At 47.4% G+C, this 27,624-nt stretch overlaps 1 protein-coding gene across 2 annotated transcripts; it reads left to right on the top strand.

The window, feature by feature from the left end:
* The first annotated feature begins 463 nt into the window (after positions 1-463).
* PPP1R3B (protein phosphatase 1 regulatory subunit 3B) lies at positions 464-27,232 on the top strand. 2 transcript variants are annotated; one of them, XM_045779303.2, is made up of 3 exons: positions 464-718; positions 6,725-8,676; positions 20,160-27,232. In XM_045779303.2, exons 1-2 carry the CDS (start codon positions 582-584, stop codon positions 7,605-7,607), a joined length of 1,020 nt encoding a protein of 339 aa, XP_045635259.1. In that variant the 5' UTR covers positions 464-581; the 3' UTR covers positions 7,608-8,676; positions 20,160-27,232. The 2 variants fall into 2 exon arrangements, with proteins under 2 accessions (XP_045635259.1, XP_045635260.1); XM_045779304.2 differs by lacking the exons at positions 464-718; positions 20,160-27,232 and adding an exon at positions 756-1,537 and having other exon boundaries at positions 6,725-8,236.
* The last annotated feature ends 392 nt before the right edge of the window (positions 27,233-27,624 follow it).

Here is a 27,624-nt window from a genome sequence, read left to right as displayed (position 1 = left end):
GGAGGCACTTGGGTCTCTCTTGGGGCTTCTCTGGGATTGACAAGTGATGGGGAAGTTAACGGTCATCGGTGAATCCCCTGGCTAAACCATACGAAGAAGGCGGGGGCTGGACCGCGTGGATGCAACCGCAACTACTACTGCGGCTGTAAGAAGGCTTTGCCGGGCCAGTAGTTTGCCTAGGAAACTGCCTGCGTGCCAGCCTCCTTGCTGTAAGGGGACGCTCTTCTGTAGGAAAGCGCCTCTGCCCCCTGGCGCCCTTCCCCAGGCTTCTGATGAAACACTGACCCCACTGCCCCCTTCCCAGCCCCTGGACTGCAGCCTTATCACTCTGGGCGCGCAGCCGTTCACGTGGCGAAGCGGTGCTATCCAGGACCTCGGCTCTACGGCCATTGGTCGACGGCTCGCGTCCCGAGCGCGCCCATTGGCCGTGGGGGGCGTTCACGTGAAAGGGGTTCCGGGATGGCTTCCCAAGTGGGGAGAGGTGCTGGAAAGTTAAAGGGAGCAGCGCGGCGGCAGGGAGCCTGAGTCCCGGTGACCGGCCACTGGGAGGAGGCGAGCGGGCTGCTCTCGAGCAAGGACGGATGCGTCTGCCCTCCAAGGGCGCGGACCTGAGTCCCGGCCCCCACTCCTGCCGTCGCCGCCGCTGCCCCTGCCATCCCCGCGCGGATGCCGCCGCGGTCTGGCGCATCTGTACATCGGGACTTATGAGCTGTACCAGGTACGTCCGTCCCCAAGCCCTCGAGTCCCAGTGCAGGGCCGAGAAACGGCGGCGAGGGACGCGCAGTAGAGACCTTCTTTGATTCCTGCCACCTGCACTTTTACCGTCCAACTTGCAGTTACACTCCGGGGGTGGAACACTCTAGACGGGGTCGAGGACGCTATTGCTTCCAGGTGGAAAGAGCAGTCCAGGGACGAGCGGGGGGGATGGAGCATGGCCGGATCCACGTGTTCCGCCGAAGTGCAGGTCTGGCCGCCAGGGTAGTTGGGGGTGGCTGGGGCTGGGACTACTGTGCCGAGTTCGAACCTGAGACAAGGCGCTTCCAGCCTGGGACCCGACACTTCCGGAGGGTGTTCCCGAAGTTGGGCGGTGGGGATTGGAGGACAAGGAAAAGTCGCCTTGTCTTTCCCCGGTTTTGGCTTCCCCGTAATACGCAAGGAAACACACTTGGGAGTCTCTTGGGCCGCCGAGGGCGATGGGACACAGACCCAGCCCCGGTTCACGGTCTCAGGTCCCCAGGCAGAGGCTGGCTGTCCCGGGCCGGCGGGGGCGAAGCGGCCGCGCGGGGACGCTCGCGCGGCGAGGCTCCGACCGGGGGTTGCCCCGCCGCCCCGCCCTGGTGTGATAACTTGGGCTCCTCCTCCTCGTCGTCCTCCTCCCCCTGCCGGTCATATCTCCGGGAACGGAGCGTCAGCCCTGCCTCCCGGACACACGACGCTCACGTAGTCCGGTGGCGGTCGCCTCCCCTGCCACCTCCCTCCAGGCTCTCCGATGCAGCAGCGAGCCAGCTGGAGAGGGGGCTTCCCCACGCCCCAAAAGGTGGGTGCGGGACAAGGCGAAGGAGGCTCATGGAGTGCATGGGGGCGGGGTGCAGGCTGGTATGACCGAGGGGGGTGCAGGGTCGCGTTGACCTGTGGGATCTTCCAAGTCTGGAAGCTCTGGCCTGCCTCCTGCCCCGTGCCCTGTTTATGCCACCCTTTTGAACCAGAGAAAGGGGTGTGGAGGGGACTTGCTAGCAAAAGAGAGGGTATAGGGCTCAGAACGACATCCCAGAAAAGTTGGGGCTCGTCTGGGTATTGTTTACTGCAGAAGTGGAGAAAACTAAGGACAGACTTGACTTGAAGACAGGAGAGTTGCTGAAAGATGTTGGAGCCTGTGGTCTGTGCGGCCCGGCCTCCCTGGGAGACCCGGGGTGCGGGAGAAGAGAAGTTAGGGCTTTAAGCAGGGGTGGGGAGAAGAGGAAATCTGGTAGGATTGTCCAGCAGCCAAGACTAAAGTGAAGACAGCCAGTGGACTCACCACAAAAGTAAAGTAGAGGTATTTAGGGAAAGGTGGGAGGGAGGAGAAGAAGAGAAGTTAGTGGGCATTATTAGCAAGGAGGAGTCCGAGCTGGAAGGGACCTGGGAGGAGGAAGCCCAAGCCCAGAAAGATTCAGGGACTTGATCCGCTAAAGTGGCACAGCTAGGGGGAGGCCTTCCTAGGCTAGTGCTCTGTGTTTCACACTGGGCATTTTTAGATGGCAGGTTCTGTGGCATTTTAACTTAACCTCTGTCCTGTAATGTGCAGTCTGTGTGTGTGCACGTGTGTGGATCTCAAAGATGCTTTAGAAGGTGACAGGATGGAAGAGCACAAGTGGCCTTTAAGGCTGTGAGTAAGGGCCCCATGGTCGCAATACAAAGGAAAATATGTCAACTTTATTCATACTGTGTCAGCCAAACCTTTTGGGAGGGGGTAAAGTAATGCCAGAGAGTAGATGGACATGTCTTTTTAAGAAGTATAATCTCGTAACCTGGTCGTAAATGCTTACCTAGTGTCTTTGCAGTGTTCCTGGTGGGTTCTTGGTGCATCTGACTTTTCTGTCTTTTCCTGTCGGAGTATGAGAATGGAGGGAAAATATCTTGGCCTCAATACTGAAAAAAGATATACTTCGCAGAAAAGGCACAGCCAAAAAGTCAGTAGCTCCGCTGCCTGGAACTGTGAAGGTCATGTGGTTATTGTCTATACAAGTCTGTAGTTTCCTCAGGAAGCTCCACCATACCCTGATGAGCTGTCTTGAGAAGGTGTGTCGTCACTATTGGAACAGGGAAAGTATTTATGCAAAAACTATCCCTGTTCGCTTCCATTTTCATGGAGTGTTAGGGTTTGCCCTCTTTTGACCAAGAACCCTGAAATCTGCCCTTGGGCATGGCCCATTCCCTCCTGGGGCAAAATTGATCTCTTAGGCATCTATTTGGAAGTCAAGAATCTGAGTAACAGCCACTCATACTCTCATCGTCTTGTCCTGCAGCAAACTGATATCGAATCCTAAGTCATACTCTGCTGTTTCAAATATGTGTCTGTGTCTTCTCCTTCTGGCTTTTTCCCTGGCCATCCTTGGTGACTCATATTGCCTGGCCTGGGAAAGGGCTGAGCAGCCAGCAGAGCGTGTCAGGAGAGGGGGCCCGAAGTACAGCTCCCATTGCTCGGAGTACTTCTGGGTGATGATCACAGCCCACTGGGGAGTTCTCGAGCAGAGGGTCAGGAAGGCCTACATCAAATCAGCATCTGGCACACTGGTTCTCGTGGAATGATCCAGTTCATCAAAGCTCGAAGCTACCTGTGAGGTTAGGCAAGTGGCCAACAGTCAGATCGTCCCCCTGTTTAAGGCCACAGGGGTTAATGTCCTCCCTCCAGTGATGGTGTCACTTAAATAGTAAAGGGATGCCGGGCAGTGGTTGCTGAGTGCCCCTGACGCAGTAGCCCTGTTAGTAACTCTAGGGCCACCAGATAGTGAACTTTATTTTTGCTTTCCGTGGAAGGTTGTTTCAAAACCAGTTAGGCCCTAGAGCTGGCTCCGACCAGCACCTCACCTTCCGACCCCCAGTTGCACTAGTTCTTAGAGTTAAGTGAGAAGAGGGATCTCAGGGGCAAATGTACACCCACTGGGTCCAAACAGTGAAACTTTACCAAGGTCTTCAACTAAGTCTTTTTCATCTGTAAGATTAAAATTGAGAGTGACTTTAGTCAACTGAAGTATGTAGAGCCTTTCACTGACCCACTTGTTTTAGGATTCTGTTTCCGCAGTATCTTGAGAGTTTCCCATCCTTTTTCTAATGAGCTGTTTTAACATTGTGTGGGGAAGCACGTATGAGGTTGGTTTGCAGGCTTGAAGGGAGAGAAGAGAATGGAGAACTTAAGTTCAGCTTCTGCTGACTCAGGCAAGGAGGAAGGGCTGTAGGGTCAGAGGAGGGACCCAGCCTCCCACAGTTCACGCCCAGGTTGTCAAGGGCGGGCAGAATGGGAGGGGCTGGGATGCCAGGCTTTGCCCACTTTGGGGGTATTTTTAATCCACATTTAATTAAAAAAAAAACACTACCTGTGTTAACATTAGAGCTGAAAGTATAATTCCAGTGCATTCTAACGCAGTTTTTCAGTGGACAGGGGGGAAGTAAAATTCAAGTCCTTTGTAAGGGTAGGGTTGTTTGTTTTTCCACATTGACCCAATTAGCCAGCCCAGTGACCCTCTGTAAAGCTATCACGCCCATTTCAGTGAGAACTTTTCCTTTCCAGAACAATTGCATGGGTACAAGAACAGATCATAGAAAGCAAATTTGCTCCTAAAATTTTCACTTGTTGGTTTCGTTAGAGGGGAAACAGTCAGACAAATATCCTTTAAAATGTATGCTTAGATAAGTACACTGTGGCTATAAGTTATTGTTTTGTACCTCTGAATGTGTGTGTTTTTCCAGTCAGTCATCACCACGTGGTTCCTGCATCCTAGGGAATGACTGTATTTCTTTCGGAAAATGGGATCAAACCCAATGTGTCTTTGCTCTTAGTTGTCTTCATGTATTTGATTAATCAAAAGCAGAAGTTGAAAATGAGATATTTATTGGGCTGAACCACTGGTCTCAGCTCCCATCAGAAGATGAGCAACATTATGCCTATTGCTTCTCCTTAATTATCACCATCACCCTGAAGCCCCCCCATCAGTAGGCAAGAACTAGGGGAGGCCTGAAAGCAAGCACCCCAAAAAACCACCACATACCTACGCTTTTACCATAGTGAAGGGGGAGAGGTTTGGGACCTTATCCAGATTCTGTGTTCTGCGGTTCACAGACTATAGATTTTAATCCTGGATGGATTCATCACTGACTTCTTGAGGTAGCCCATTGTAACTATCAAATCAGAATATAAATTCGCTATGATAATTAAATCATAAAAATTGCTTGGCTTTAGTGAGGCAATAGTGTTGGATGGGATAGGTTTTTGGCCACTCTTACATATTTGAAGCATTTTATTAGATTCATTTTTTTCTCCCTGATTATAGAAGTGCTGTTATTTTAAAAAATGTAAGAAACAACACAGGAAAACAAATTTCCTGAAATCGCATCACCTGGATATTCTAACAGTTTTAAGTATATCTCTAGTTACTTTTTTTCTGTACATATACCGCAAGTATATGCAATATTCTTTTTTCCCCCAAGTCTAGTCTCAATTTTATCTTCTCTATTTTTTACATTAACAATATAATTTTTTCCATGCAACTTAAACCTTTTTTCCAAATAATCGTTTTAATAATGATAGAAAATTTTATCGCTGAATGTCGTATACCTAATTTAACCAGATACCTGTTATTGGTCCTTTAGGTTTTCTCACCTTTTCCTCCCTAAAATGTTGCATGGAACATTTTAGTACATTAACCGCTGTGCATTAAGTAACTGCTTAAGATTAATACCTGTATGTGATATTAGAACCAAAACTGATAAGAATATTTAGAAAGGTTATGCTGATTTAGACTAATCCATGTATTTGTATTATTTTTAAGAAGGCTTTACTAACTCAGTATGTAAAAACAGGCATTGTTTCCTAATCTAAATTCTTTAATTATAAGGTTGGACATTTTGCGCATTTCTGGGACATGTTTAAGTTTTTTTCATGAGTTTTCTATTCATGCTCTTTGCTCATTTTTCTGTATGGACTATTTGACTTTGTTACTGTTTCATAAGAACTCTTTATATATGAAGGTATTAACTCTTTGCTGCCATACTTTTGTGAAATGTTTTCCCAGTTTGTCTTTAGTCTTTTGGTTTTACTTTTTTTTTCACTTATAGAAAAATATCATTTTTATGAAGTCAGATTTAATCTACTCTTTAGCATGATTCTCTTTGCCTTTTATTCTTATAGAGGTTATCTTCACTATAGAAAAAAAAACAAATACCCACCCATATGTAAGGTTTAAAAAAACTGAACTGTTGGCATTTTTTAAGAGAAAGATACGCTGGCATATAAAAATCTAGTGTACAGGATTGTGTCTGTCTTCACAATTGAATTCCAGTGTCTAGCATAATACCTGGCATATAGTAAATACCAGTCAATATTTGTGGTATGAATTCATTTCTTTTGGGGCGCCTGGGTGGCTCAGTTGGTTAAGCATCTGCCTTCGGCTCAGGTCATGATCTCAGGGTCCTGGGGTCCCTGCTTACTGGGGAGTCTGCTTCTTTCTGCCCCTCTCCCCACTTGTGCTCTCTCTCTTTCAAATAAATAAATAAAATCTTAATTAAAAAAAAAGAATTCATTTCTTTTTGTCATATTAAAGCAGTATCTACCAAAGCACGTTTCTCAGAACCTGTGTTCTGCAAGATGCTCCATAGGAAAGGGTTCCTTAGTCAGATCAGTTTGGGAACTCCTGCAACAGCACCTTGTTTTTTGCTATTCCCCAAGGCCCTCTAGCGTACTGAGGGCCCCAAGAAATCCTGACGGAAATACCTGTGTATTTAGTTTTAAAACCAACAGCTGCTCCCTAACTTTTTTTTGTTTTAACCTTCATTTCCACCCCCCCCCCAACTTTACACTCTTAATCTCGCCTGAAGCCAAGGTCACGCTGGCCGGCACTTGAGTTCATGCCAAACTGCAGCCATGTGGGCAGAGACGAAGGCAGATATTGCTTGCCAGCCCCCGTTGGAATGATGCCTTGAACGTGTCTGTCTGATCTCGTTGCCGTGTCTTTCTCTTCTCTTTGGCCAGAGTTCTAGCCTATTCCTCTAACCCGATGATGGCTGTGGACATAGAGTGCAGATACAGCTGCATGGCCCCTTCCCTGCGCCGAGAGAGGTTCGCCCTCAAGACCTCACCGAAGCCCAGCGAACCACTGAGGCCTTGCATTCAGCTGAGCAGCAAGAATGAAGCCAGCGGGATGGTGGCCCCCACCGTCCGGGAGAAAAAGGTGAAAAAGCGGGTGTCCTTCGCAGACAACCAAGGGCTGGCCCTGACAATGGTCAAAGTGTTCTCGGAATTCGATGACCCGTTAGATATTCCGTTTAACATCACCGAGCTCCTAGACAACATTGTGAGTTTGACGACAGCGGAGAGCGAGAGCTTTGTCTTGGATTTCACACAGCCTTCCGCTGATTACTTAGACTTTCGAAACCGGCTTCAGACCGACCACGTATGCCTTGAAAACTGTGTCCTGAAGGACAAAGCCATCACAGGCACAGTGAAGGTGCAGAACCTGGCGTTCGAGAAGATGGTGAAAATAAGAATGACATTCGACACCTGGAAAAGCTTCTCAGACTTCCCCTGTCGGTATGTGAAGGACACCTACGCCGGCTCGGACAGGGACACGTTCTCCTTTGACATTAGCTTGCCTGAGAAAATTCAGTCTTACGAGAGGCTGGAGTTTGCTGTGTGCTTTGAGTGCAGCGGACAGACGTACTGGGACAGCAACAAAGGCAAAAACTACAGGATCATCCGAGCCGAGCTGAAGTCCACGCAGGGCACAGCCGAGCCACAGAACGGGCCCGATTTTGGAATATCCTTTGACCAGTTTGGGAGCCCTCGGTGTTCCTACGGTCTGTTTCCAGAGTGGCCGAGTTACTTAGGGTACGAGAAGCTAGGGCCCTACTATTAGGGACTGCGTGTGCCGGAGCATGGCTGAGCAGGTGCGCAGAAGCCTTCCCTGCGGTCGCGGGCAGGTGGAGACGGAAGCCAGGAGAAACGCTGAACTGCCATTAGGCCCGGTTTTTGAAAAGAAAGGATCCTATGCACATTTTTCCTTAAGCCAGCAAACCCAGCCAGGTTTAGATCACAGGATTGGTTTCACACTGGGAGTAGATGTGGGGTGCTGGTCGGCTGGGCACCCAGGGCGGCCACGAGGGGAGTAGATTTGGGGTGCTGGTCTGCTGGGCACTCAGGGCGGCCACGAGGGTCCGGAGCAGGATCGCGGTGCCGGCAGGGGCCTGGGCGGGCACCAGGCCCGCAGGCACTGCCGGCGACCCTGGGGGACGGTGGCTTCATACGGCTTGGGAACGAAGCCACCAGGAGTGCGCCCCGGCTGCCTGAGGAGCCGCTCCTGCCCCCTGGGATGTGGACAGTCACCTGAAAGTCACTCCATCTCCAGCCACCTCCCCTTGGACCCTTGCCGTTCAGCTCTGGGTGCGCTCCACCCAGCAGGGTCCTTCCTGCCTGTCGTGGCTGTTCCCTGTCTACGCGTACTTTACCGCACACTCTTATCGCTGCACTTTTTTTTTTTTTTTTTTTTTTTTTTTGCATTTTGCATTTTGTTTCTTCACGGTTCATCTGATATTCAGGAAAAGATGAGGCAAATTCGCCTGTGACGGAAACAGGCGCTTCCTCTTTCTGACCCCACACACGTGTCCCAGCAGAGAACGGCACAGCAGTTACCAGAAGTAAGGAGGTCCTGTGCCGGGGTCCAGACTGCCGGCTTCTGACAGGCAGGACGGTCCGAGGGGGACACCTGTAGCTTTTCCTCTTGGCTTTTGGGGGAGCTTTCGAAGTACTCACTCCTACCCCGAGTCACCAGACAGCCCAACTACAAGATGTGTTGGAACTTGCTCGGCTGGCTTGCAGGCGTCGCCTTCCTCGCAAAGGGATTTTAGACTCTTTTCCTAGAGAGCCTTCCTCCATGCTGTGTTGAGGATGTTTTGATTGGCAGATCCGATACAGCCTCAAAGCCTTCGGTGAGTGTTTGGTTTGACTTTGACTGTGATCTGCGCTGTCCGGGACTCTGTACCAGCACCCAGGGACTTTGATTTGGGTGCCCTTATTTTTGGGGTGTGAGTACATATAAAGGGATAGAGGAGAAAAACACCAGGTTCTCATAGTTTATTGTCAATGTGCAGCAGCTCTGAAATCTCAGAGATGAGTCGTTCTTACCCATACTGGACAATGCATTAAAAGTCTGTTGGTTCATACTGTCCTGAGACCCCCTGGGATGTTCACTGACAGATGGATCCCCAAACCCTGTGATTTTTCGGGGACGAGATTGGTTTACACTTGGGGGGTGTTGAAAAAATATTTTTACATATGTATTTGGAGAAGGTTGGGGTTTTGTTTTATTTTTTTGTTTTGTTTGGGAGCTTAATTAAATGATTGTCTCATTTTCCATGTGCCTGATCTTAGTAAGGTGAGATTTTCCCAAGGGAGGCAGGAAGAGGGAGCCCAGCTGCCTGCATTTGGAGGCACGGCCCCTGGACTCTGCAAGCAAAGAGACTACTTCTGCTTGCCTTTGCTTGCATATTCCAGATCAATTAGAAAAGGCCTCCTGGCTTCTATGGCTTTGTCGGTTAGTGTCAAGGCAGGTAGGGAGTGTCTTGGCTCCTAGAGTTTTGTGGTTGGTTGGTTCCCCCCCCTTCTTTTTTTGAACTTTAAAATGTTTTGACTTTTTAAATGTTCTTAAGTGATGTTTGATGTAATTCTCGTTCCTAAAATTGGCTGTTACTCTTCTGCAATCTAGTGCTTTGTTTTTTTATGCCTCGCCCAGATGGGTAGGACTTGGGGATCATATAATACAATTTACAGGAAAAATCGCATTTTCATCTTCTGCTGAATTGGGCGGAATTGAGTTGTATCTAGACGTACCTACATCGAGTACACAAACGGTACTTCCAGTGCTACGGATCTGGGGAGGAGAGCTATTGATAGTGCAAATCAAAACCGAATGGAAGCAGACCATTTTATATAGGTCGTGAATTTATTTCAAGAAGTCCAGTCCCTCCTCCTCCAAGAAAGGTACAAGGTGCACTGTCATTTACATGTTACCAGACTAAAAGTAACAAGATCATTCTGTATTCAAAAGAAAAATGGCGTCAAGAAACTCCTGTTTGGTTTTCAGTAATGGTGATCGTAAGACATTCCCATGTCAAAATTTGAAATATGGTAATTCAGCAATAAGTATCTCTTAAAACAGCTAAAAGCCCTCCCCTCCCCTGCCCCTATTCTTACTCCCAGCTCACCCAGCTTTTTTTGCTGGGGGCACTGGTTGCAAATCCCCCACCAGTGCACCTGGGATGCTCGCCCTACCAGGCAAGTCCCCACCTGCCTCGAAGACCCTTCTGTGACTGGAGAATGTGGTTGTGAGACTTCCCTGTCAGCATTGTCATTCGGGGAGGCGGGGGCATCTGAAGAATGCTGTCTTTTATTCACCAGTCAGTCTCTCTCCCTTGGGCCCCGTTCTGTCCCAGGATATCAACAGATGGTCCCAGGATCCACAGAACCCCTCTTGATTTCGGAGCGCACCAGCAGGAAATAGGTCTACAAACTTCAGACAGTCACAGGTTTCCTAGTTGGAGACGTCACTGCAGCCTGACTTGGGGGTTTGCCCCTCACACAGCTGTTGGTGATGGTGACGAATGTCCCCCAGCCCTAGTACCCTTTACAAGTTGCCCCCGAAGGACAGGCCTCCCACCACTGGTGTCCTTGTCCAGAAATGGGGAAGCAGCCCCATTTCGTTTCGTATTTATTTCCCCCAAATGCCCTGGGGAGCATTCGCAAATTAGGTGCAATAAATAAGCTGGATTATAGAAAGATACATAATTAATAAGCTGTCAGTGTTTCTTGGAAGCTAGGAAGCATTTGAATGCGTTTCTTTTTATTTTATTTTTTTAAAGTATTCTGATGATAGAGGAAGCGGTGAGAAATAATGGGAGTTCTGTAGTTCTCCAGAAATTAAAACAATTTCAGTGTCAAGGTAGAATTTATTTTTTTCTCTAAGGTTTCATTTTAATGGTGGCAAAACATGACTCTTTCAGTGTTTTTTAAAGATGTAAATTTTGAACAGCTAAACAAATGTTTTGTGGTTTTGATCTTTGCATATAATTTGCTTTTTAAAAAACAAGCATTACTTGTAGTCACTTGGACATTCAATGGGTTATATGTGTGTTTCTAAACCAAAACAGCGTCGGCTCCTTTGTGGGAAGTGGCCGTTTTTCTGGGTCTTCCCTCTCAGTGGACAGCGAATGAAAACCTTGATTGTCTTGCATTTGTTTCCTCGTTGAAAAGTCCTCCGCGGGGCGCGGTTTGCCAGAGCAGGCCGCATGGCCCTCTGCTCTGGGGGGTTCCGGTCACTGAAACTGGGGATGAAGAGTCATAAGCCTAATGGCATCCTACACGGTCATCGAAGACATTCTGGTGGCTTCTCTGCACTTCCTGTGGACACGTGGGCCTGGGAAGGGCGTCTGTGGTTTCGGGCGGCTTTTCCTCCGTGTGGTTGGAAAGCGAGGCAGCCCCAGTTGTAAAGCTATGAAGGTTTCGGCAGTTTCGGTGATCGGTTTCTAGAGCCTGCAGGACCTGCGAGGCCTCCCGAGAAGGCAGCTGTGAGGACACTGTTTCACTTTTACTTCAGTGTGAACGTGGAACCGGAGCCTCATCCTCCCCCGATGCCTGAGAGTGCCTTGTCAAGAAATGCCCGCGTGTTTTAAAAAAATAAATAAATATTTTTGTACACGAAGTTAAAGGGGAAATGCACTTTAAAATCACAAGAATGGGTGTCTTTTGTGTGGTACAAGAGAGTGGTTTGTATGTATCTCAAACTCAAAAAATGTAATAAAGGTAGAAAACAAAAAACTGAAACTCTTCTATTTTTTTTTTTTTAAAGATTTTATTTATTTATTCGACAGAGATAGAGACAGGCAGCGAGAGAGGGAACACAAGCAGGGGGAGTGGGAGAGGAAGAAGCAGGCTCATAGCAGAGGAGCCTGATGTGGGGCTCGATCCCAGATCGCCGGGATCACGCCCTGAGCCGGAGGCAGACGCTTAAACCGCTGTGCCACCCAGGCGCCCCTGAAACTCTTCTATTTTTAAAACTGACTGTATTCTGGGAGTCAGTCGGAGGCTGGTGAGAATATTTTTTTTTAATTTCCTTTTTTTTTTTTTTTTCCGTTTAAGTAATCTCTAGACCCAACATGGGGCTCGAACTCATGACCCCAAGATCAAAAATTGCACGCTCCACCGACTGAGGCAGCCAGGTCCCCGGGGAGAATTATTTTCAATCAGTGTGTTCCCACATATAGAGTGTAGGTCTTCAGAGGGCTAGGTCTCAACCAGGGGCTGAGTTAGAAAGCTAAGGCACACAGGAAGGGTGGCAATTGCTGTTCAGAGGTCACAACGGTGAAGGCCGGTCACAGCTAAGTGCTGGAGAAGCACAGGGCCAGTGTTGTTAGGAACCCGTTTTTACTGATCTGAGGGCGTGTCTCCTACCCTCTCACTTGCTCATGAAACCTATTTTGGGTTGACTGTTTTTAAAGGTGGGAAAACTATAAACAGCCCTGGTAGCTTCTACCTGCTTCTGCAGACACACTGTAACCAGCAATCCAACCAGCTCCTGGTGAGACCTCTTCTTGGGGTGTCAGACACTCATCCTAAGTAGGATTTCCGGAGATGTTTTATGTCAGAGCTAGATGGGATGGACGGAGGGGCAAATTGCTGCCAGATGTGTCCTGTCACTCCGTGTGAGCCACGCTGAGAAGGCCAGTGGGAAGGTGGAGCCTATCAAACCTCGGCACCTAGTGAATAAATGCGAAAAGGGAGCGATGCACGTACCTGCCTGCCTGCCTTTCTCAAGACAGTCAAACCGCCCGCGGTTTGCCTTCGCAGAAATGGGAAGGGGGAAAGTCAACAGTAGTTTTTATGAATGTCTATTGGAGATGGCAGTGTGGTTTCCATAATCATTACACAATTCTAACTTGTGAGACAGACATCTCAGAGATGTCTGGAGGGGAAAAAAAAAACAACAGTACAAAACACTTTCCTAGGGCAATGTCCCCAGATTAGCAAATATCCAGCTCTGAATTATTCAGTTGAACGTTTATGGCTTATCTACTGTGTGCAGGGCGGTGCTAGGTGCTTTTTCTCCCCAACTGCTCTAAGAGCTATTCATGTTTTAGATGAACCCTCTGACAGCCAGGAAAAGCAGGGCGTCCTGCTGACTCTCGGTATAACGAGTCCGGAAGCCTGGGTCCTGGCCTTGACTCTGCTGTCCCGTCAAGGGCTCCACCAAAGGGGCTCTGGGTGTTTTTAGCCGGGATAAAGCAACCAGGGGATCTAGTGGTGCCCTGAGTACTGAAGAGTCAGCCAACATGTTCATTTTAAAAATGCTTCTAAATATAAACTAGTAAGAAATACCATGTACACCACTTCCATTCTTCACAAGAATCACAGGAATAAAGAGCATTCCAGACAACAGCTCGGACTACATGAAATCCGTGTTCACGCTGAAGATACAGCGGCTCGTGTTCAGGGGTAAAGATACGAAGGCCTTCCGTGTGTGTGCTAAAGTCACAGAGCCAGTCTGTGACAAAGCCAGGAGGACCACGTGGGTCCTTCATTCTTTTTCCAAGAACTCTGCCCCCTGACCCTGGAGTCCCTCCCACAGAACTGACACTGAAATGGTCGATTCTGAAAAGGAAGTCCCTCCCTCTGGAGATACGCAGTCCCTGGGGGAGAAGTGAACACTCTCGTCTTTATTTTTTAATTTTTTTTTCAAGATTTTATGTATTTATTTGTCAGAGAGACAGAGAGCGAGAGCACAAGCAGAGGAAGCAGCCGGCAGAGGGAGAGGGAGAAGCAGGCTCCCCCCCGAGCAGGGAGCCCAATGTGGGGCTCGATCCCAGGACCCTGGGATCATGACCTGAGCCGGAGGCAGACACTTCACCGACTGAGCCACCCACGTGCCCCCAACACACACGTCTTTAGATGCAAATGGTACATCCCTCCCAAAGGCTTCCTCAGCACTTGTGAGGCCCACAGGCCACATGGAAGCGTAAATGGAAACAGTGCATGATTTGAGTATCCAAGGGCCCAACTGGATTTGATCAGTGGCAGGAAACCACCAAAGAGGCCTGTGGCTACAGAGGCGTTCTAGCCCATAGGCAGGACCCGTGGCCTCAGCGTCGTCTTCCACCAGAAGGGAAGCCCTTTGTCATGGCACAGGACGGCTCTAACCCTCCTTCCTCTCCTTGCACCGTGAAGAGCCCTCCGGGAGGAGATAGGGAATCTCAACAGAGGTCTATGTCCGTGTGGGATTCTCCATGTTTACTTGGCATCATTCATCTCACACAGACGTCCCTCCCTAACCTTGAGCCCTCAGCTGGACTTGAATTTGGCAAAGGTAAGATGAGGCTGCATAATGCTCATTTTTCTCTGGGGTCAAAAACATTAATAATGATCCAGGATCCCGGCCCTCCCCCTCAAAATGCAAGATCAGGGGTTGATTATATCAGGGATTGGCAACCTTTTTCTGTAAAGGGCCATATAGTTAACTCTTTTAGGCTTCATGGGCCACCTGCAGCCTCTGTCACATTATTCTTTCAAAAAAAAAAAAAACTTTAAAAATGGAAAAACTGTTCTTAGCCGTGGGCTGTACAAAACTACAAAATCAGGCCAAGGGCTAGACTTGAACTGCTGCCCACAGTGTGCTGACCCAGGTTGAAGAGTTGTCTGGAAAGAGTGAGACTTCAGAGCAGACGTGCAGACCCTCGGCGGAGGCCAGGAGTCAACTTATCGGTTCATTCATTCAGAGACCCTATAGTTGATGGTCCAAATGAGAATGCTTTCAAGAAGGAGCAGGAGAGGGGCGCCTGGGTGGCACAGCAGTTAAGCGTCTGCCTTCGGCTCAGGGCGTGATCCCATCGTTGTGGGATCGAGCCCCACGTCAGGCTCCTCCGCTATGAGCCTGCTTCTTCCTCTCCCACTCCCCCTGCTTGTGTTCCCTCTCTCGCTGGCTGTCTCTATCTCTGTCGAATAAATAAATAAATTCTTTAAAAAAAAAAAAAAAAAAGGAGCAGGAGGGCTATGAATTACCGCGGAGCACTCCACCTGAGATCCCAGCAGTGCAAGCAAACCCTGCTGACTGAGCCCTGCCCGTGCTCCCCTATCCTGGGCCTCTAGGGTCCTCTCAGACCTTTGGGGGGCCCAGAGAGCCCAGGCTGGTCATGGGCTAGATTCTGGCTGGATAGTGCTTTTTTCTTTCTTTCTTTCTTTTTTTTTTTTTTTTGGATGGGTTATAACAGAGTGGTGATTTCGTCTGTGGTTTAGATGTGTTTATGTTGGTTAGGTTTTCTGTTTCCTAATTGTAGTGCGGATGGCCAAACGCCCTCTGGAAACTCCAGTCAATTCGAAGAGGAAAGGGGTTATTAATGGTTTGGATGTAAGTCCTACCACCTCTTTCCCCTCCATCCCGTCCCTACCCAGTAGGGCACTGAAGACCTCCCTGAGAAACTGTTTACTGGGACAGAGGCTGAACCTAGCCATATGGCAGGCCTCAGGCCCCAGAAAGTAACCCTGAAGTGCTCCTGGGAACTTGGCCAACTACACGGTCTCAGCTCCTCTGTGGCCCAGCACGTTCAAGAGGCCTTAAGAGGCACAGGAGATCAAGGAGGTGGGGATTCCTCTCCAAAGCACTCCAGCCTCCCTTCCTGCTGGCCGTCTCTATGGTGCAGACACACATGCTCTTCCTTTTACATCTGTCACCTCCTCCCCCTGGCCTTGACCGTCAGCTAGAACTGAAGGAAGGTCTCCCATGCCGAGAAAACCCTAATGGGGACTTGGAACAGTTTTTATGAAGCCCCAGTCTATCCGAAGGGAACTCCACCAGCAAAGGGGGGGTGAAGCTTTCCAGAGCTCACATCTCTTTCAGAGAAAGTAGAAACAGTTGCTGAGAAAGAGAAATCACTCACTGCTTCTGCTGGGCCCACCCCCAGGGTCATCTAGTTAATAGTCCTTCAGTGGACGCCTTGGTCCCATTTGAATGTGGAACTAACTAGGTGACATTTCACTGATGTTATTACATACCGTTTTACCAAAAAATTATTGTATTATTAATCATTTGCTAGTAATCAATTATCTATTGAAACAAACACTGACACATTCCCCCCAAATATTTTCATAAATCCCTTTTGCACGCTGGCACACTTGCCTGTCTAATCAAGCATCTGTTCATCTGAATTCTCCAGTCTCCAGGAGCTTTTCCATCAGCTAAACAATCACCTCGCCACCTTGAATCCTCACACCTTCTATTACTCATTCATTATTCTTACATACACACACACTGAAAAGAGAAAGCAAAGAAAAATTGTTTTCTTTCCAAAAATCCCTTTCACACCGGTTCATGTTTCTGCTCTTTAAAGGGAAGTTTCTGGCCCAGAGCCTCAGGCCGGGCGTTGTCTGTTCTCCCAGGACGGGGGCCAGCCCTGCATGAGCACCGCAGGCCGCAGTAGCGAGAGCAGGAAAGGAAGAGCAGCGGCTCAGGGCCTTTGTTGTCCTCCTCCTTTCCAGCATGTCTCACTCCTTCTCTGCCAGGCGTCCCAGCTGTCTCCCCAGATGCGGACAAGGGTCTCTGAGCGCAACTTCAGCTCTGAGGGACAGCGTGCGACAGGAGCAGCAGGTGGTTTCCAAATGTTTTAGGAAGGGCTGGAATCTATTCCTAAAGGAAATCTGAGGTGAACCCAATTAGTAAAATAAATAGAAAAGGTGCTGCCCAAGGTGGAAATTGCAGGAAGGAGGGGAGCACGCCCCTTTCCCCCTCCCCAGACTCCTGAGGCACTTCCTAAGAGCCCCGGGACCCAGAAATAAGGGTGAGAACCTTTTCCTTAGAGCACAGACGTTCCAAGGCTCCTGCTTCCTATGCTAGTGAACGTAGTTCAAGGATATCCTGGAAAATAAAACAAAAGCAAGCTAACAAACAAAACTTCTATGGGATTGAAACACAACCTAACCCCATATTATGAGAAAGGACTTGATTATGTTTTGGTTATATTCTCGAAGCTAATTATTATCCTCTTTCACAAAAAGATCATTGGCTTGTTCACAAGAACCGCATTGGAGTTGCCTATTATCGTTCCTAAGTGTCTCTCAGTTCCATATACAAATTGAACTTCCTGACAAGGCAACTTGTACTCCATGCTAAGAATAATACACAAAACAAAACTACCAAGCGCTTCTATGGGCAGGGTTGTAGTTGGGGCCAAGTGCTCCGGGAATATAGACAGAAAAAGATCATTGTCACCAAGCTCTATACAATCTCTTTGGTGGTCACGTTAGCCTTTTCTTCTCCTGAACTGCACACCCTTTCACGCCATTTACTTGCATCAAACTAAGCCCAGGGGCACCTGGGGGGCCCAGTGGTTAAGCAGCTGACTCTTGGTTTCAGCTCAGGTGGTGATCTCAGGGTCATGAGATGGAGCCCCGTGTGTCCAGCTCTGCACTCAGCAGGGAGTCTGCTTGTGAATTCTCTCTCTCTCTCTGTCTCCCTCCGCCCGTCCCCCTCATGCTCTCTCTAAAAGAAAGAAAGAAATATTAAAAAAAAGAAAAAAGAAAAAAGAAGAAACTAAGCCCCAACAGACAGCACTCAGGTTTCCTTTTATAAAAAATTAAACTTGTGGGGCACCTGGGTGGCCCATTCAGTTAAAGCGTCTGCCTTCGGCTCAGGTCATGATCCCGGGGTCCTGGGATCAAGCCCGGCATCAGGCTCTCTGCTCAGCGGGGAGCCTGCTTCTCCCTTTCCCTCTGCTGGCTGCTCCTCGGCTTGTGCTCACTCATGTGCTCTCTCTCTCTCTGTCTGTCAAATAAATACATTTTTTAAAATCTTAAAAAAAATTAAACTTATTATTTTGAGATAATTGTAGATTTGCCTGCAATTTTAAGAAATGAGAACCGGGTTACTGTTTACCAAGGTTCCCCCAGTGATAACATCTGGTGAAAGTATAATACAACGTCACAACCAGGATGCTGACATTGACGTGGTCAAGACATCACAAAGGCCTCCCACGTTGTCCTTTTATAGACTCACCTCCTCTCTCCCTCTGCTCCTCCTCCCTGCCCCGTCCTCCATCCCACCCTGGGCCTTGACCCCCGGCAACCACGAATCTGGTGTCCGTCACGTATGATTTTGTACTTTTGAGAATGTTATATAAATGGACCAGTATGGTATGTAACCTTTGGGAATTGGCTTTTTCCACTCAGCGTACTTCCCAGAAGATCCATCCAAGTCGTTTCATGTATCAATTTGTGACTTCTTATTGCTGAGTATATTCCACGGTATAGACGCTCCTGTTTGCTAAGCAATTACTATCTTGAAGAGCACTTGAGTTGCTTCTAGTTTAAGCCGATTACAAATAAAACTGTTTTGAACATTCACTTACAGGTTTTTATGTGAACACAAGTTGTCATTTATCTGCAGTAAATGCCCAAGAGTGATATTGTAGGCTCATACGGCAGAGCCATGTTTAATCTCGTAAGAAACTGCCAAACTGTTTTCCAGAGTGGCTGTACCATTTTACAATGTCACCAGTCACGGATGCAATTTCTTCACATCCTCACCAGCTTTTGGGGGGTATCACAATTTTTTATTTTAGACATTTTGAGAGGTGTATAGCGCTATCTCGTTGTGCTTTTAATCTGCATTCCCCTTACAGCTGCTTAAGCTGAATATCCTTTCATAGATGGCTTAGTTGCCGTCCGTGTGCCTTCTGTGGTGAAATATCCTTTCATGTCTTTTGCCCATTTTCTAATTGGATTCTTTGGAGATTTTTTTTTTGTTTTTCAACTGTTCAGTTTTGAGAACTCTATTTAGATATTCTAGATACCAGTCCTTTGTCAGATGTGGAGATCGAACTTCTCTTAATCGATAGTTTCCCTTTGCACGCTCTGCACATGGACCTTCTCAGAGCAAAAAATTTTACTTTTTTTCAATTTGCCATATTTTCTCTTGATGGGATGCTCTTATGTCAAGTCTAAGAATTCTTTGCCTAGCCCCGGATCCCAAAGAGTTTGCCCTATGTTCTCTTCTAAATGTTTTATAGTTTTGCACTTTAAATGTAAATGTATGACTCGTTTTGAGTTCATTTTTATATAAGGTGACAGGCTTAGGTGCAGGCCCTTTCCTTTTGCCTGTAGAAATCCACCCGTTGAAAAGGCTGTCCTCCTTCCATGGACTCGCTTTCGGACCTTTGTCAAAAAGCAGCGGGGCCTATTTATGTGGGTTCTCTATTCTGTTCCGGCGCAGTACGTGTCTGTCCCTCTGCCATGACCACATAGCCTTGACCTAATATCAGGAGAGTGATTCTTTCCATTTTATTCTTCTTTTTCACAACTGTTTTAGCGATCCTAAGGATTGTCTTTTCATACGAATTTTAGAATAATCTACAGCAGCAGCTGTAAGTGGCTTTCTGTTGTTCTTCCTGTAATTGCACACGCACACGCCAACACACACACACTCACACAAACACACACACACTGAGAAAGCGAGGTTTGGAGCTTAGTATCCAGAGAAAGGTCTTTCTCGTGTTAGCATAGACAATACTTTCACTCTCTGTTTTCCACTTTGCCATCTTTGTGCTGTGGTTCAGGATGTGGCCATGAATCGTAATATTTCATAAGGACTGAGTAAAAAAACTCGAGAACCACAGACTGTTAGAGATCATGACGTCCAACCTCCAATTTGACAGGCGCACACAACCACGAGGCCGGAGAAATTAGGTGAGTTGCTGGAAGTTGATCAGAGTTTCTGGCAGAAGCCAGCCTCCCGCAGTCCTGAGCCGGGATGTCCTGCTACGCGGCTCTGGACTTGAAGTCACGCAATTCACAGCAGGGCCATTTGCTCACCTAGACTGGGGTCATTCTTGCATCAGTTCTATCAGCCTGTGTATCAGAGGCAGGGAGGGAGGGGTGGTGAAATAGAAAAGGGCTTTATTTCTGCCTCTGACTCCCTTAACCAGTTCAGTAGTTTACACATTTCAGTCCTACCTAAAATGTAAATGATGGAGGTGACCAGTAGACTATACAAAAATAGACGTGAGTCCTAACTCAGTGTTATGGTGAATGGTCTAGCTGGAGGAAAAAAAAATCAGACCAAAACAAACCTTGAGCCATCAACTCCTAATGGGCCACTAACTGCAAGTCACTGTGGGCAATTGCTTAAGTGTACCATCCTGCCCCTTGCCCTCAAGGAGCTTACAATCAGCTTGGAAGGGCTAGCAAATACTTATTGCCCAAGTGACGGGAAATGTGGGTTCATCATTAGGTAACCGTCATCCTGACTATAGGAACACATTTATTTTTCCGGTGCTCGTTTCGACAGAAGTCAATACCGCCTTGAGGATGAATAGTATAACCTCTTGGTGAGAACCGCTGAAAATTCAATTGTTTGTTTTTGTTCTTCTTTCATTAGGCATGATACACGTCTAGACCAGTTGAAAAGCATTCTGCTGATTTAGCAACGTGAAAATCAGTGCTGACAGCCCTACTCCTGCCGCTCTAGCGAAGGCCAAAATGCACTGCAGAATGCGCGAGCACCACCTGCTCCCACTCTCCTGGAGATAATTACAGTCCTGAAGTCGACTTACAGGCACAGAAGACCCCTTGATGTCAGTAGTCATACGGTACTGGTAGATGGCTTGTCTCGTGGTGCGTCAGCGAACCGAGAAGTAACTGTTGCAGATAATTGCAATTTAGCCTTTGATCCTTTTTCTTCTAATTAAGAAACACAAATCTGACTTCCTCTTCTTTCTCGTTTACTTCGGAAAGTCGTTGGGCAGGTGCCAGCGGGGGATAACAGGGCCTGGGCCAGGACAGTATTGGACTGAGGCGGCAAGGGCAGCTGGTGACAGCTAGTGATGACAAACTTTGCAAGGACAGTGTCAGAGCATGGCAGAGAGCCAGCCTTACACAGTTGAGGGAATGGATACATACAAGGCGTTGAGCAAGTATGCATACTAAGGATAGCGGGAGCAGAGAAGCAGAAAGAAAAACTGATGGAAAGATTCATGTGCAGACATACATACTTGGGAAGGTATGTGTGTATGTATGAAAGTACATGCACTTCTGAGCTCTGTCCACTGAGAGGGCCTGCTAGAAGCAGCACTCCGGGAGCAAAGGACCCAGATCTTGGCTCTCCACGAAAAGAAATCAAGGTCTCCTAGAGAACTCACTGATCCAGAGCTGGGGCAGGGAAATTACAAAGTAAGCCAAGAGCAGCTTGTTGTGGAGAAAGTGTTCGAGGATGATGGGCACGAGTCAAAAGGACACAGAAGCCAGGTTTACGGGGCTTCTGGTGTCAAAATCTAGGTCAGTTTGAACATCAAAATAATTAATGATAATAAGGCGTTATAACCCATTGAAGAATAACTCATTTGTTTATAAGCAAATGAATGAACTTAAGAATGGCAGCTGAGAAAGTTCCTCCTTGCAATAGAATGCCAACCAATAAATGTGTAAGGAATGATACAATTAGAAATTGTCCTAGTTGGCAAACATCATAGCGATAATAAATTCAGGCAAGGTACCGCCATGGGTGCAAGTAGGTGAAAGTCGAATGAGTAATGGATATTTACATGCTACGTATTAATTATAAAAGAAAAAAGTAACTCGACAGTGGAGAAATGGGGCAGACACTATCTTAATCAAGTGATCACAGTGACCACTGGGACACAAAGTTAATGGGACAAAATGACAGCAGGGCTCACCTGATAGGGAGCAATAAGAACACAATATCACTTTTGTGACATTCCTGCTCAAACCGCATAATGTGGGCTAGTCCTACTGAAGCATGGGGCAAACCCACGTTAAGGGTCATAAAGGTCAAGGATCTGAAACTCATTCCAGGACTAGAGAGACTGGATCATGTGATCCAGACTTGGACTCCGCTAGCAAGCGCATCATGGTTGAAAAGGGGCTTGGGTGAAGGGTATAGAGTTCTTTGTTCCATTCTTGCCATTTTTCTGCAAGTTTGAAATTGGTTCCAAAGCCATTGTTTTTAAGTGAGTTCAGCTTAATGACTATAAACTGTAAAGATGACATGAGAGACAGTAATGTGTGTCAGTCTGCAGACAAGATGCGGGTCTGCAAAGCCCCCCTTCTCCATCAGGAGGAGGAGCTTAAGCCGTATTGTATGTCAGCCGTCTCCCCAAGCACTCGTCGCTTCCGTGGGTGGGTTTGTGCAAAAGTAGTACGTGGATTTACATTCTCTCTCCAGCCCCACCTGTCACCAGGGACAGACACTTCGAGCAGCACTGGTGTACACAACAGGGAAACACTTGAAACTTCATCAAGGAGGCAGTGAAATGGGGGCGCCTGGGGGGCTCAGTCGTTAAGCGTCTGCCTTCGGCTCTGGGCGTGATCCCAGGGTCCTGGTATTGAGCCCCGCATCAGGCTCCCTGCTCTGCTGGGAGCCTGCTTCTTCCTCTCCCACTCCCCCTGCTTGTGTTCCCTCTCTCGCTGTCTCTCTCTCTCTCAGTCAAATAAATAAATAAATAAAATCTTAAAAAACAAAAAGGTGGCGGTGAAATGGGAGCTCTTTCCTGTGAGAGTCAGAGGTAGAAATAATCATAATCGTGTGATCTTAGGTGCCCAGTTCCGAGCATACTCCTTAAGGCATTTTGGCTAAAGTGATCGGCACCAGCCTGAACCAGCGTGGGCCCCAAGTTCCGGCCCAGGAACCTCGTGGACTTATCCTGGTGTCCATATCTTGGCATCCCCAAAATCCCAAAAGGAGGGGAATGCCTCTCCATGCTCCCTTAGCTCATCATTGATTCTTCACCAAATGAGCCCTGGTTAGACACTTGTCATGGAGAAGAAAAAACACCAATCGAAGAAGCGTGTTTAAGTGAATTAGTGAAGGGAAATTTTTTCACCCAACTTGAAGAAATCCCATCTTGTACCTTAAAGAGATGTTACTTGAAGATACCATGCTTAGAGTTTATGTCTAGCAAACTCAAAAGCAAGTAATCTGCCCTTGGTTTTAAAAGTTCTTGGCCAAAGTGTGCCTGGGTGGCTCAGTCGGTTAAGCATCTGCCTTCAGCTCAGGTCATGATCCCGGGGTCCTGTGATCGAGTACCACATGGGGCTCCCTGCTCAGCAGGGAGCCTGCTTCTCCCTCACCCTCCTTCCCCTCCCCCTGCTCGCGCTCTCTATCTCAAATAAATAAATAAATAAATAAAATCTTTTTAAAAAGATAAAAAATCAAAGTTCTTGGCCATCTATTTCCTTTTTTAAAAAAGATTTATGCATTTGAGAGAGAGAGCACGTGAGCAGGTGTGTAAGCAGGGGGAAGGGCAGAGGGAGAGGGAGAATCTCAAGCAGACTCCCCACTGAGTATGGACATGGGGCGCAACACGGGGCTCTATCTCACGACCCCAAGATCATGATCTGAGCCGAAATCAAGAGCCAGATGCTTAACCAACTGAACCATGCAGGCACTCCTTTGGTCATCTACTTAATAATTTTCTTATTTGAACAAAATCCTTGTCGGCGTGTCCCTCTCATAGTTCTACACGCTAGTTTTACATTTTGCCTTTTTGATGGATTCTACTTGCTCATTCCAAAATGATACAAGTCTTTTTTTTTTTTTTTAAACTTATCTGTATTTATACACCAACCCATACTGTTCTGCTTCTATTGCCAAGAACTTACGTTGCCAGGGTAAATAAGATCACCTGATTTGTCTACTGCAGTTCAGAGGGGTAGGAACTTCAGGATCCAGAAGCTTGGGGGTGGCACACCAAGCCGGTCACATGGCCTTTGGGGCCATCCAAGTCCACCGGTGGGAGGAATGATCAGAGGAACCAGCGAGATCTTCGTGCCAGCCCCGCACTGTCAGCAACTGCTGCTCTCTCGGGAAGAGCATAAACACTACTGCTACCTTGACCAGTGAATCAATTGTCCTTGCTGCAGGAGTTCATCTGTAGCATCTGGAGGTGACACCAAACATGGGGACATCGGCCCAGGGCTGGGTGTTCCCTCCTAGCTAGCTAGCCTTGTTTGTCCTGGATCTGCAGAAAGTGTTTCATCAGCCCTGCCAAGGGCTACAGCATGTGCCTGCAGCATGCCTGTGCACAGAGCCCTGGAGAGGGCAGAGAGGGTTTTCAGAGATCAGCAGGAACCCTGAAGAGATCCTGTTGCTGGACATGTGGTGGCAGCCAGGGACGTCGGGGCCCTACGGATGGAGTCGTATCTGAAGTCCCATCTCATTTCGAAACTTAAAAAACACTGCATGCTTGCTGTAGGTTCTCTGTTCTCTGGCTGCTGCCTAGCTCCTTAGCCTCCATTAGGCAGATCCACTGTCACCGGCTGACTCACCGGGCACCGATGCCAAGTTGCTTGGCGGTCCCCACATAACCCACCCTCTTTCCTACCTCTGGGCATTGCTCATAAAATTCCTTCTGCCTTGTTGACTAAAGGCCCAGTCCTTGGCTTGTAGACACTCTCAGGCATGGTTGTTGAGCTGAGCCAATGAGACCTCAAGCCCCTTTTCTGGATGTGAACTACACAAGCTGCTAGCGTTTACTTGTTGCCCATTCTTTAAGGCTTCTTCTTGATCTGTGTGTCATAAATGAGAGACCTGACATGTCTCAGCAATAGGTGAATCCCATCTCAGAGACCTAGACGCTGGCCAGAATTTTAACCGGGAGGAAATACCCCTTTGCGTTAGATTTGGCCAACGGCACAACATAGCCCATACAAACATCTCAGCTAACAGAAGTAATTGCCCCATCCGAACTAAAAAATACCAAGAGTGTGACGATGTCTATTCCCGTGTTAACAAAGCACTGTTCATCCTGGTTCTTAGTTGCTATGGTAATTTTCTCCATTGACTTGATTCCCATGGTTGAGCGTACAAAGGCCTGGCCGTTCCCCATCATTAATGCAACCTTATAAATTATCATCCAAAGTAGGACACTCTTGAAGGTCAGAAAGATTGATATTAATAATTACTCCAATACAACTTGTATAAAAGGATAGTTTCTGGACAATGGGGCTATGTGGCCACACTACCCCCCAGGCTTTATGGCATCTCATACAAATAGGCCCTCAACAAGTGATTCCTGACTGAATGTACTGTGGGTTTTTTCTCCCCAGTTTCAACTTATGGATTACTCAGAATGTTAGATATATATCAGTTGCTCAAAAAATACCTGTTGATTGACTTGAGGTGGGATGTTCTTCCCAAGTGAAAACTTCCCCAGAGTAGCTACAGAGGTAAGAATAGAACTTTGCTGAGAAGTTAGGGCTAGAATATTTGGGTGGGTCTTTAGCATAGAGAAAATAGTGTTAACTACGAATTAAAACTCCCCCAAGGGGCGCCTGGGTAGCGCAGTCGTTAAGCATCTGCCTTCGGCTCAGGGAGTGATCCCAGCGTTCTGGGATCCAGCCCCACATCGGGCTCCTCCTCTGGGAGCCTGCTTCTTCCTCTCCCACTCCCCTGCTGTGTTCCCTCTCTCGCTGGCTCTGTCACATAAATAAATAAAATCTTTAAAAAAAATTAAAAAATAAAATAAAACTCCCCCAAAATAGTGTGTCAAAGAAAACTCAAGTCAATGATGAGCCCTGAAATATTTCCCTAAGACGGTGAAATCCTCCTGTCTCTTACTGAGCTAGAACGAGACAAAGGTCATGGGCTTTTATTAATCTTAGTACTTGGTAAAGTGTGAGAGGAAGTAGGAGAGGAGCTTGGAGATTATTTTGTTTAGGAAAAAAGGTAATAAAATGAATAATTTTAGGCAATGCCAGCTTTGGTAATGATCACTGGACACAATAATAGTGAAAAGACAGACGCAGCCTGTGAAGACGAGACAGAACATTGGACCACCTGTGACTCCTACTGCCTCACCTCACAGATGAGAAAACAAGGACCCAGAGCAGTTAAATGACATCCAGCTACCTGTTGCCATTCGGGGAAACTCTTGCTGTGAGAATTTAAGAGCATTGAACTGTCCATCGGTGATAACTGCAGCAATCCTGGGAATCTTGAACGTAAGGCATGAACATTGTCACCTTTTAGATAGGGAAGTGGAAAATTTCGAAAGTTTTGCCAAGATGAGGGCCTTCTCTTATTCTTTGCTGACTCTACCCCCGACCAGGTCTAAGTTAGCAGATGGGGAGCAGCTCTTGGAAGCAACACAAGTGTGAAGAGGGAGAAGGCAAAAAGAAGTTGTAAGCAAAAGTGGCGACATCTGGCCCCCCGTGAGGGAAAATCTGCCCCTTGCCTTCTTTGGCACACAGACAGTAAAATGTCAACATCTGATGCAGATATCCCCAGAATGACCTGGAGAGTTCTGTCTCCGAGTACATTGAGGACCTAAGTTTATGACAAGTCAGAAAGCTCCATTTAAATACTGTTATAGTTTTAGCAGTGACCAGAAACGTCACCTTTGTAAGGTCACTTTATCTTTCCAAGCCTCTCCTAATATTTCAAGGGTCTTCGCTGACACAAAGTTATAAGAGGCAACACCGTGGCATCCTTTAAGGACCACAGAAAGGCTCAATTCATTTCCCAAAGTTACACAGTGAGTCAAAAGGACAGTGCAGTTTATGCTCCTAACCTCCTACTAGAGCCATTTCTGGGAAGATGAAGAATGTGAAGTCCTCTCCTGGCTGTGTCCCAAGCTGTCATTCTCAAAAAGACAGCTCTAACACTATGAGTCTGCACCATATACCTCTTTCTACTCCACTAGTCCCCCCCCACACACAGGATGCTTTTTCCAGCATGATTATTAAAAATTAGAAAAAAAGAACCAGGTAGGGTTGAGAGAGGGGAGAAGCAGACCTTGGAGATTCCAGAAACTGTTAAGATTCTGGGGCCAAGAAGGCATTTTAGTCAGGACTTTAATTCTTTAATTTATCTGATCATAAAAACTTGTAGACCGAGAATTCCTCAGAAAACCGGTCCCACATCCAAACTACCATGCTGTGAGTCTAGGGTTGAACACAGTGACTGAAAGGCAGGCATGGAAACTGAGTCTCAAGGGAATTAGACATGTAAACAATCCTTTCCTCCCACCCTGAACAGGTTAAGCAGGTAGATTCTTTCTGTGGATGGGAAAGTTTAACCACCTAAGCCTAGAGCACAGGCCACCAAGATACATGACTATTGTACCCTTGAGCTTGGTCCCTCTGTCGGAATTAGAGCTCTAGAAGCAAAAAGTGGCCTAGCCAGATCAAGGTAGCCCTAAGTAATGACGGAGAGGCCAGCAGCACTGAGCGGGCAGGGAGGCTGTAGCTGGAGTCAGAGATTGAAGAGCACCATGTTAAGAGCCTGGTTTTCGGGGCGCCTGGGTGGCACAGCAGTTAAGCGTCTGCCTTCGGCTCAGGGCGTGATCCTGGCGATCCGGGATCGAGCCCCACATCAGGCTCCTCCGCTATGAGCCTGCTTCTTCCTCTCCCACTTCCCCTGCTTGTGTTCCCTCTCTCGCTGGCTGTCTCTCTCTCTGTCGAATAAATAAATAAAATCTTAAAAAAAAAAAAAAAGAGCCTGGTTTTCTTATTTCCGTTTAGTTTTTGACAGATATCTGGGGAGTAAAGATATCAATGACAATTCATGGTTCACAAGCAAGATTTGGGCAAGAGGCTTCTTTCTAGCTCCTGGCCACCAAAAATAAACCTTAGAATTAGGCTGTTAACAACTTTAGAAAAGATCTCAGAGTTTATCCCAACTTACTGGTGAATAAATAAAGAACAGCACGGTGACTTGCCCAGCACACCAGGACACTGGCAACAACGAGGTCTACAGTCAGAACCCTTGACTCTCAGATGAAAGCATGTCTTCTGCAACGGGGTTGTAGAACCCCTTTGGGGTTCCTGGCACTGCAGGGGCCATTGGACCTAGATATTCTCCCTACTGAGGGAGGAGACAAGGGAAT

Source organism: Ursus americanus, chromosome 27 (assembly GCF_024610735.1).
Source record: "Ursus americanus isolate L20-20 chromosome 27, mUrsAme1.1.p, whole genome shotgun sequence".
Taxonomy (NCBI): domain Eukaryota; kingdom Metazoa; phylum Chordata; class Mammalia; order Carnivora; family Ursidae; genus Ursus; species Ursus americanus.
This window is presented reverse-complemented; position numbering and strand designations above follow the sequence as displayed.

What these genes read in the sequence shown, in the direction of transcription:
- PPP1R3B (XM_045779303.2), top strand. Translation starts at nt 582, where the DNA reads ATGCGTCTGCCCTCCAAGGGCGCGGACCTGAGTCCCGGCCCCCACTCC. An exon ending in GGACTTATGAGCTGTACCAG is followed by an intron (nt 719 to 6,724) that starts GTACGTCCGTCC and finishes CTCTTTGGCCAG; the next exon opens with AGTTCTAGCCTATTCCTCTA.